We start from the raw sequence: 11,608 nt of genomic DNA, 5'->3' as shown, positions 1-11,608 counted from the left end.
CGACTCCTGCAGGTCTATTTTTGTAACTTCCAAACACTGAAGACTTTTTTCCAGCTGATTACGCAACTCCAACATTTCACACATGCTTTGCTTCTGCAAAGTCTGAATTTCACTTTCCTTTTCCATGAGGATGGTATCTTTCTCCATTATAGTCTCTCTGCGTTTTTGCAACTCGACCAAAAGAAGAGCAGTGGATTCTTCCCACTGTGACACATGAGACTTGAGTAGTTCATTAGTTTCCTGCAAGTTTCTATGCTCCATTTTAAGCAATTCCAAGGCTTGTTCCTTTTCTTCCATTTTCCGTTGCAAGGCATCCAACTCAGCCCTGCACACATACTCGGTTTCTTCCAAACCGATGGCCTCCATTGGCTGCTGGCGTCTCTGTTTCCAGCCTGCCATGCTCTCTTGGTGAGCCTTTTGTTGAGCTGCAAAGCTCTGCTGAAAATCCGCATTTGCCTGCTGTTGAGCTGCATTTGCCTGCTGTTGAGCTGTATTTGATATAATCAGATGTTTCAACATCTCCTCCATTTTGAGTTTACTTTTCATCTGAGCACACTGCGTCTCCATAGCAGTTTCATCAGTGTTGCTAGGGACAACAACCTTCCTCTTTAGTAGACTCTCTTTAGGCATGGATGGGGCTGGTTCAGACGGTAACATCCCCTCCATCCATAGAATCCGGTCTCTCATTTCATCTATCTTTGCATTCTTCAGGCGTTTTGAACGCCCCATCTTCAATAACTCCACAAACAAATTTTTCACAGTCCAGCAAAAAAATTTTCAGACCACTGTCTCTTTAACACATGTAGTTGTTCTCTCTCTTGCAAGATCTCTTTTCCTGCGCACACAGTTTGTGCAGTCACTTGCACCAGACACAACAAAGTTCATCAAATAATTTTGAGACCGCTGTCTCTTTAAAACACTTTTTTTTTTTCTGTCAGGATCTTCTCTCCTGCACACATAGATTGTGCAATCTCATGCACCAGATAAAGTTCATCAAACATTTGCACTTCCTTGCAGGGATCTCTGCTTATGCCCACTGCATACCTCCACCATATGTGAGGGATTGGCTCGGTGGTAGGCGTAGATGACTCCTTGGGGGGTGCGTTTTCACAGAGAAATAGCCCAAAAGTGCTTGCAAACAACAGGTTTATGGTTTATTCTTCCAATTTCTTCAAACAAGTGCATGCAGCAAAACATCAAAATAAAATAAAACACAAAATAAATCCTTGCCTCTGTGGGCGGCTACCTTCTCACGCTGGAACCTACCTAAGAAGTCTTCCCAACCTACTGTTGGGCCGACACTGCTGATCCTACAGCAGACACTCAAATGTCCATTTGTTTGCTTTTCACACAGCACAAACATTGTCCATTGAACATGTCCCTTTGTTTTCTTTCACACAGAAACACTTCGTCTTCTCACCTTTGAGACGTCTTCACTCGTTTTTTACCCTCCTGAGCTCACACCGCTTCAGGAGGTCTTCCCCATGCTCACTCAGCTTTCAGGGGGCACACAGGACTGTCCTCTACCCACATGGCGTCAGGATGCAGCCGTTTGTCTGCCTTCCTCTCCCAGCCCACACGGCGACAGGAGGCAGCACTCAATAGATTTTCTCTGGACAAATTATAGAGGCCTTGATCTCCTCATTCTGAACAGCTGAAGGCCTTTCAACTTCTTTACACCTTCCTGCTGCCTTTGGCAGCCGACACCCTATAATAATTAGTGAACTTTTCAAAGCAGGTGGGAATGTGTCTCCTCTCAGTGACTACATTCCCAGATTTACCTGACTTCCTGTCACAATATATATATATATATAGTATATATATTTATTTTTAACTTTTTTTCCCATATCGTGCAGTTCAGATCAGCTGATACAGTATATATAAAAATATAATTTTTTTACATATAGCAGGGTATTGATTAGCAGTATTTTGTATTTTAATATTTTATATATATATATATATATATATATATATATATATATATATATATATCTTTTTTCCCATATTGCAAGGTTCAGATCAGCTGATACAGTACATGTGAAAAATATAATTTTTTCACATAAATCAGGGTATTGATCAGTAATAGTGTGTATATATATATATATATACATAATATATATATTTATTTTTAACTTTTTTCCCATATCGTGCAGTTCAGATCAGCTGATACAGTATATATAAAAATATAATTTTTTTACATATAGCAGGGTATTGATTAGCAGTATTTTGTATTTTAATATTTTATATATAATATATATATATATATATATAACCTTTATATATATTATTTTAATATTTTATATATATATATATATATATATATATATATATATATATATATATATATATATATATATATAACCTTTTTTCCCATATTGCACGGCTCAGATCAGCTGATACAGTACATATAAAAAATATTTTTTTTTTCCCATATAGCAGGGTATTGATTAGCAGTGTTTTGTATTTTAATATTTTTTATATATATATATATATATATATATATATATATATATATATATAACCTTTTCCCCCATATTGCACAGTTCAGATCAGCTAATACAGTACATATAAAACATATTATTTTTTCACATCTATCAGAGTATTGATCAGCAGTGTTGTGTATTTATATTATATATTTATTTTTAACTTTTTTTCCCATATTGTGCGGTTCAGATCAGCTGTACATATAAAAAATCTAATTTTTTTTTACATATAGTAGGGTATTGATCAGCAGTATTTTGTAGGTTTATATATATATATATATATATATATATATATATATATATATATATATATAACTTTTTTCCCATATTGCACGGTTCAGATCAGCTGATACAGTACACATAACAAATATTATTTTTTCACATATATCAGAGTATTGATCAGCAGTGTTGTGTATTTTTATATTATATATATATAACTTTTTCCCATATTGCACGGTTCAGATCAGTACATATAATACAGTATATATAAAAAATCTATTTTTTTTTCCATATAGCAGGGTATTGATCAGCAGTATTTTGTATTTTAATATTTTATATATATAACCTTTTTTTCCATATTGCACGGTTCAGATCAGCTATTACATATTACAGTACATATAAAAAAATATTATTTTTTCACATCTATCAGAGTATTGATCAGCAGTGTTGTGTATTTATATAATATATATATTTATTTTTAACTTTTTTCCCATATTGTGCGGTTCAGATCAGCTGATACAGTATATATATATATATATAAAAATATAATTTTGTTTACATATAGCAGGGTATTGATCAGCAGTATTTTGTATTTTTGTATGATATATATATATAATATACCTTTTTCCCATATTATGCAGTTCAGATCAGTACATATAATACATTATATATAAAAAATGTAATTTTCTCCCATCTATCAGAGTATTGATCGGCAGTGCTGTGTATATATAATAGGATATATTTTGCCAGTGTGGTACGGTAGAATGATGTGTGCGGCCATTGGTGGCGTAGAGTCGGCCATGTTGCCGGTGACCCCCCCCGGTGACCCCCCCCCCAGTCACACATGTGCCCGTAGACAGTGATGTGGGAAGACAGAATATAATATGGTGGGTGTGGGAGAGGGAGGGGAGAAGAACGCAGAGGACACGAAGCACAAGGTATGGGAGGGGGGGAGACATAGAGACCCTCATCCCCCCTCCTCCCTCTTCCACCACCTGCAGCAGCTCTCTGATTGGCCGTCCACAGCTGCCACTCTTCAGCTGATGTCATCCTGCAGTGCTACTAGACTGCTTCAACCTTAGGACATTACAGAACCTCCCCCAAAGCATTGCATCCCCCCCCCCTTCCTGAAGCTGAACATCCCCCCCCCTCACCGCAGAACATCTCCCCTCCAGCAGAGCATTTCTCTTCCTCTCCCCCCCCCCCTACACCTAAGAGAATATTCCCCATAGCAGAGCGTAGAACAGGTCTCCCTGCTATTTTTTATTTTGTGCCCCCCCCCAGAGCAGAGGACCGGAGGGGAGAAATCCACAGCCGGGATTTAATCGAGACCTTCCGCCGGGAGAACTTTTTTGCAGAGCATCAGAGGGAGCAACAAGCGTGAATTCACCAGCAGAGCATCACCCCCCCCTTTTTTTTTTTGCAGAGCATTGAAACCGAGCATCACCTGCTCTACAGCATCCCCAACCCCCCCTCTACATCGCAACATCAGCATCTGCTCAGCCACGGAGGACGAGACTGGCCATCATCCTGACAGCCGAGCCATTGGTACATCACCCTATCCCAGCACTCTCCGACACAGACCGGGGGGCACCGGGGAGGGACTGGGGACCCCCACAGGCTACAGACTGCAACCTGTGACATTCAGACAGATGTAGACGGTACGGCCAGACGCCTAAGGCAGCCAGTGACGGTGTGTGTGTCATTTCCAATTATCATTCTTCCCTTTATGCCTGCTCCATAGGGAATCATTGTAACCCATAGCAACCGCATCCCTCTGCATGCACTGAAATGAGGTTGCTCTGGGTTACAGCACATTGCACATCATCTGTGATCTTTTGCACTGACATTAGATTGCTTGGGCACATTGCACTCATCCTTACCCTTAGCACTGACATTAGGACTGCTCTGGGCACATTGCACTCATCCCTACCCTTAGCACTGACATTAGATTCCTCTGGGGACATTGCACTCATCCTTACCCTTAGCACTGACATTAGGACTGCTCTGGGCACATTGCACTCATCCTTACCCTTAGCACTGACATTAGATTGCTCTGGGCACATTGCACTCATCCTTACCCTTAGCACTGACATTAGGGTTGCTCTGGGCACATTGCACTCATCCCTACCCTTAGCACTGACATTAGATTGCTCTGGGCACATTGCACTCATCCTTACCTTTAGCACTGACATTAGATTGCTCTGGGCACATTGCACTTATCCTTACCCTTAGCACTGACATTAGGACTGCTCTGGGCACATTGCACTCATCCTTACCCTTAGCACTGACATTAGATTGCTCTGGGCACATTGCACTTATCCTTACCCTTAGCACTGACATTAGGACTGCTGTGGGCACATTGCACTCATCCTTACCCTTAGCACTGACATTAGATTGCTCTGGGCACATTGCACTCATCCTTACCCTTAGCACTGACATTAGGACTGCTCTGGGCACAGTGCACTCATCCTTACCCTTAGCACTGACATTAGGGTTGCTCTGGGCACATTGCACTCATCCTTATCCTTAGCACTGACATTAGGACTGCTCTGGGCACATTGCACTCATCCTTACCCTTAGCACTGACATTAGATTGCTCTGGGCACATTGCACTCATCCTTACCCTTAGCACTGACATTAGATTGCTCTGGGCACATTGCACTCATCCTTACCCTTAGCACTGACATTAGATTGCTCTGGGCACATTGCACTTATCCTTACCCTTAGCACTGACATTAGATTTCTCTGGGCACATTGCACTCATCCTTACCCTTAGCACTGACATTAGGTTGCTCTGGGCACATTGCACTCATCCTTACCCTTAGCACTGACATTAGAATTCTATGGGCACATTGCACTCATCCTTACCCTTAGCACTGACATTAGATTGCTCTGGGCACATTGCACTCATTCTTTCCCTTAGCACTGACATTAGGATTGCTCTGGGTACATTGCACTTATCCTTACCCTTAGCACTGACATTAGATTGCTCTGGGCACATTGCACTTATCCTTACCCTTAGCACTGACATTAGATTTCTCTGGGCACATTGCACCCATCCTTACCCTTAGCACTGACATTAGGTTGCTCTGGGCACATTGCACTCATTCTTACCCTTAGCACTGACATTAGGATTGCTCTGGGTACATTGCACTCATCCTTACCCTTAGCACTGACATTAGATTTCTCTGGGCACATTGCACCCATCCTTACCCTTAGCACTGACATTAGGTTGCTCTGGGCACATTGCACTCATTCTTACCCTTAGCACTGACATTAGGATTGCTCTGGGCACATTGCACTCATCCTTACCCTTAGCACTGACATTAGAATTCTATGGGCACATTGCACTCATCCTTACCCTTAGCACTGACATTAGATTGCTCTGGGCACATTGCACTCATTCTTTCCCTTAGCACTGACATTAGGATTGCTCTGGGTACATTGCACTTATCCTTACCCTTAGCACTGACATTAGATTGCTCTGGGCACATTGCACTTATCCTTACCCTTAGCACTGACATTAGATTTCTCTGGGCACATTGCACCCATCCTTACCCTTAGCACTGACATTAGGTTGCTCTGGGCACATTGCACTCATTCTTACCCTTAGCACTGACATTAGGATTGCTCTGGGTACATTGCACTCATCCTTACCCTTAGCACTGACATTAGATTTCTCTGGGCACATTGCACCCATCCTTACCCTTAGCACTGACATTAGGTTGCTCTGGGCACATTGCACTCATTCTTACCCTTAGCACTGACATTAGGACTGCTCTGGGCACATTGCACTCATCCCTACCCTTAGCACTGACATTAGATTGCTCTGGGCACATTGCACTCATCCCTACCCTTAGCACTGACATTAGGACTGCTCTGGGCACATTGCACTCATCCTTACCCTTAGCACTGACATTAGGTTGCTCTGGGCACATTGCACTCATCCTTACCCTTAGCACTGACATTAGATTGCTCTGGGCACATTGCACTCATCCTTACCCTTAGCACTGACATTAGATTGCTCTGGGCACATTGCACTCATTCTTTCCCTTAGCACTGACATTAGGATTGCTCTGGGCACATTGCACTCATCCTTACCCTTAGCACTGACATTAGAACTGCTCTGGGCACATTGCACTCATCCTTACCCTTAGCACTGACATTAGGACTGCTCTGGGCACATTGCACTCATCCTTACCCTTAGCACTGACATTAGGACTGCTCTGGGCACATTGCACTCATCCTTACCCTTAGCACTGACATTAGGACTGCTCTGGGCACATTGCACTCATCCTTACCCTTAGCACTGACATTTGGTTGCTCTGGGCACATTGCACTCATCCTTACCCTTAGCACTGACATTAGATTTCTCTGGGCACATTGCACTCATCCTTACCCTTAGCACTGACATTAGATTTCTCTGGGCACATTGCACTCATCCTTACCCTTAGCACTGACATTAGATTGCTCTGGGCACATTGCACTCATTCTTTCCCTTAGCACTGACATTAGATTGCTCTGGGCACATTGCACTCATCCTTACCCTTAGCACTGACATTTGGTTGCTCTGGGCACATTGCACTCATCCTTACCCTTAGCACTGACATTAGGACTGCTCTGGGCACATTGCACTCATCCTTACCCTTAGCACTGACATTAGATTTCTCTGGGCACATTGCACTCATCCATACCCTTAGCACTGACATTAGGACTGCTCTGGGCACATTGCACTCATCCTTACCCTTAGCACTGACATTAGATTGCTCTGGGCACATTGCACTCATCCTTACCCTTAGCACTGACATTAGGACTGCTCTGGGCACATTGCACTCATCCTTACCCTTAGCACTGACATTAGATTGCTCTGGGCACATTGCACTCATCCTTACCCTTAGCACTGACATTAGGACTGCTCTGGGCACATTGCACTCATCCTTACCCTTAGCACTGACATTTGGTTGCTCTGGGCACATTGCACTCATCCTTACCCTTAGCACTGACATTAGGACTGCTCTGGGCACATTGCACTCATCCTTACCCTTAGCACTGACATTAGATTGCTCTGGGCACATTGCACTCATCCTTACCCTTAGCACTGACATTAGGACTGATCTGGGCACATTGCACTCATCCTTACCCTTAGCACTGACATTAGATTGCTCTGGGCACATTGCACTCATCCCTACCCTTAGCACTGACATTAGATTTCTATGGGCACATTGCACTCATCCTTACCCTGAGCACTGACATTAGGACTGCTCTGGGCACATTGCACTCATCCTTACCCTTAGCACTGACATTAGGATTGTTCTGGGCACATTGCACTCATCCTTACCCTTAGCACTGACATTAGATTGCTCTGGGCACATTGCACTCATCCTTACCCTTAGCACTGACATTAGGATTGCTCTGGGCACATTGCACTCATCCTTACCCTTAGCACTGACATTAGAACTGCTCTGGGCACATTGCACTCATCCTTACCCTTAGCACTGACATTAGATTGCTCTGGGCACATTGCACTCATCCCTACCCTTAGCACTGACATTAGGACTGCTCTGGGCCCATTGCACTCATCCTTACCCTTAGCACTGACATTAGGACTGCTCTGGGCACTTTGCACTCATCCTTACCCTTAGCACTGACATTAGATTGCTCTGGGCACATTGCACTCATCCTTACCCTTAGCACTGACATTAGGACTGATCTGGGCACATTGCACTCATCCTTACCCTTAGCACTGACATTAGGACTGCTCTGGGCACATTGCACTCATCCTTACCCTTAGCACTGACATTAGATTGCTCTGGGCACATTGCACTCATCCTTACCCTTAGCACTGACATTAGATTGCTCTGGGCACATTGCACTCATCCTTACCCTTAGCACTGACATTAGGTTGCTCTGGGCATATTGCACTCATCCTTGCCCTTAGCACTGACATTAGGTTGCTCTGGGCACATTGCACTCATCCTTACCCTTAGCACTGACATTAGGACTGCTCTGGGCACATTGCACTCATCCTTACCCTTAGCACTGACATTAGGACTGCTCTGGGCACATTGCACTCATCCTTACCCTTAGCACTGACATTAGATTGCTCTGGGCACATTGCACTCATCCTTACCCTTAGCACTGACATTAGGACTGCTCTGGGCACATTGCACTCATCCTTACCCTTAGCACTGACAGTAGATTGCTCTGGGCACATTGCACTCATCCTTACCCTTACCACTGACATTAGGACTGCTCTGGGCACATTGCACTCATCCTTACCCTTAGCACTGACATTAGGACTGCTCTGGGCACATTGCACTCATCCTTACCCTTACCACTGACATTAGATTGCTCTGGGCACATTGCACTCATCCTTGCTATTTTGAGTTGAAACTTGGTTGCTATAGGTTACAGCACATTGCACATCTCTCTATTCATTTGCACTGAAATTAGGTATCTCTCGGCACATTGCACTCATCCTTACTCTTAGCACTGACATTAGGACTGATCTGGGCACATTGCACTCATCCTTACCCTTAGCACGGACATTAGGACTGCTCTGGGCATTTTGCACTCATCCTTACCCTTAGCACTGACATTAGGATTGCTCTGGGCACATTGCACTCATCCTTACCCTTAGCACTGACATTTGGTTGCTCTGGGCACATTGCACTCATCCTTACTCTTAGCACTGACATTAGAACTGCTCTGGGCAGGCTGAAATTTGGTTGCTATAGGTCACAGCACAGTGCATATCTCTCTGCTCTTTGCATCGAAATTTGGTTGCTCTGGGCACATTGCACTCATCCTTATTCTTTTGCACTAACATTGAGTTGCTCTAATTAGATTGCACTCATCCTTGCTCTTTTGGGCTGAAAATTGGTTGCTATAGGTTACAGCACATTGCACATCTCTCTACTCTTTTGCACTGAAATTAGGTTGCTTTTAGGTTTCACATTGCACTCATCCTTATTCTTTTGCACTAACATTGGGTTTCTCTGGGCACATTGCACTCATCCTTACTCTTTTGCACTGACATTTGGTTGCTCTGGGCACATTGCACTTATCCTTGTTCTTTTGGGCTGAAATTTGGTTGCTCTAGGTTACAGCACATTGCACATCTCTCTACTCTTTTGCACTGAAATTTGGTTTCTCTGGGCACATTGCACTCATCCTTACCCTTAGCACTGACATTGGGTTGCTCTGGGAACATTGCACTCATCCTTACCCTTAGCACTAACATTGGGTTGCTCTGGGAACATTGCAGTCATCCTTCCTCTTTTGGGCTGAAATTTGGTTGCTATAGGTTACAGCACATTGCACATCTCTTTGCTCTTTTGCAATTTGCTTGCTCTGGGTAGATTACATATCACTCTTACTCTTTTGCACTCAAATCCGGTTGCTCTGGGTTACAGCACATTGCACATCCTCCTAAAGAAGTGTAGTGCAGAGCCCATGTTTGCTTTTTTTATATTTTTTATAAAGGCAAAGAACGTTCGATGCAATGAGACAGAGCAGCCAATGGTGACATTTTTTTCATTCTGCTCTGACTGTTCTAAATTGATGAACTCTGGTTGCCAAGGGCAACAGAACTTTGCACCCCGTTAGCGCCCGTACGGAATCCGCCCCCTGTTGGTTTGGCCTGGCATAAGTCGTGCAACAAGATGGCAAGTCAACGGGGGAAAGGGGGGGGGGGGCTCCGGAAGGTGAAAGCAGAGGAGAGGCGCGTGTCTTCTATAGGATACAATGTCATCTTCCTGTGTTATGGCATCTTCCTATTATTATGATACATTGTATCATAATAATCATTCTGTATAGAAATTGTATCTTTTTTTGGTGGGGGGGGGGGTTGTATCTACTGACACCTCCTCACATTGTACCGACCTCATGGGGTGGTAGACAGACTGCCAAGCGTCAGGAAGATCCATAGACTGTTTTGTCGATTGTACGGAGCCACAAACGCCGAACGTCTTTTTTTTTTACTGTTTTTCTTTTTTTTTTCTCTTTCAGTAACGCTTTATGCCTTCATAAATCCATATTATCGAAGAGTACAGCGAGACGCCCGGTGCGCAGTGTGAGACGCCCAGTGTGCAACGTGAGACGCCCAGTGTGCAACGTGAGACGCCCGGTGTGCCACGCGAGACGCCCGGTGTGCCACGCGAGACGCCCGGTGTGCCACGCGAGACGCCCGGTGTGCAACGCGAGACGCCCGGTGTGCAACGCAAGACGCCCGGTGTGCAACGGGAGACGCCTTGTGACCGCCAAGGATGATTCGAAGAGATTTCTGCCTGTCTGTGCTCCTGGCCGGGGCGATCCTCCACTCCGCTGCCAGCAATAAAGGTCAGTGACACGCCGTGTGCCATACTTCCCACGTTTATTATATAGCGCCAACCAGGGCCGCCTTTAATATTGATTGGACCCTGGGCAAATATTTTCTTGGGCCCTCCAAAATCCACTTATTACCTATTTGCACACAGTGGGAGCCAGGGGTGGACTGACAACTCATGGGGCCCCCGGGCAATCAGAGATCATGGGGCCCCCTGTGTCCACACTCAAGCCACATAAAGCCCCACCTACAAATTGCAGCTCAGCCACATAGAGTGGGCATTTAAATATCTACCACAGCATAGCCTGCATGGAAGGTCCTGGCTTCTTTCTGTAGTGTGTAGCCTCTCATGGGGCCCCCTACTGACCCTGGGCCCTCGGGCAGTGCCCTAATCCCCGAATGGTCAGTCCGCCCCTGGTGGGAGCTCAAGGGGCAGCTGCTTTGGGCCCCACAACAATGACTGAGCCCAGGGCAGTTGCCCCTTTTGCCCTGTGTTAAAGACGGCCCTGGCACCAACATATTCCATAGCTGTGTACATTTACATCAGGCTCCGCCATAGGTGTGAACCCACATTTGG

General features: G+C 44.5%; 1 protein-coding gene across 2 annotated transcripts in view; it reads left to right on the top strand.

Moving 5' to 3' along the window:
- Window positions 1-3,969: 3,969 nt before the first annotated feature.
- The window catches only part of CLSTN3 (calsyntenin 3), a 159,713-nt gene continuing 152,074 nt past the window's right edge, over window positions 3,970-11,608 (top strand). The window contains exons 1-2 of one of the 2 annotated variants that reach the window (XM_082267374.1): window positions 3,970-4,250; window positions 10,716-11,045. In XM_082267374.1, coding sequence (XP_082123500.1) covers window positions 10,973-11,045 — 73 coding nt within the window. In that variant the 5' untranslated portion in view covers window positions 3,970-4,250; window positions 10,716-10,972. Of the gene's footprint in view, window positions 4,251-4,278; window positions 4,364-10,715; window positions 11,046-11,608 lie in introns of those variants that run through there. The other variant, XM_082267375.1, reaches the window with a different exon arrangement.

Source organism: Pelophylax lessonae (genome assembly GCF_965119305.1).
Source record: "Pelophylax lessonae genome assembly, chromosome: 9".
NCBI classification, from domain to species: domain Eukaryota; kingdom Metazoa; phylum Chordata; class Amphibia; order Anura; family Ranidae; genus Pelophylax; species Pelophylax lessonae.
Note: the sequence above shows the minus strand (reverse complement) of the source record. Positions and strands in the feature narration are given on the sequence as shown.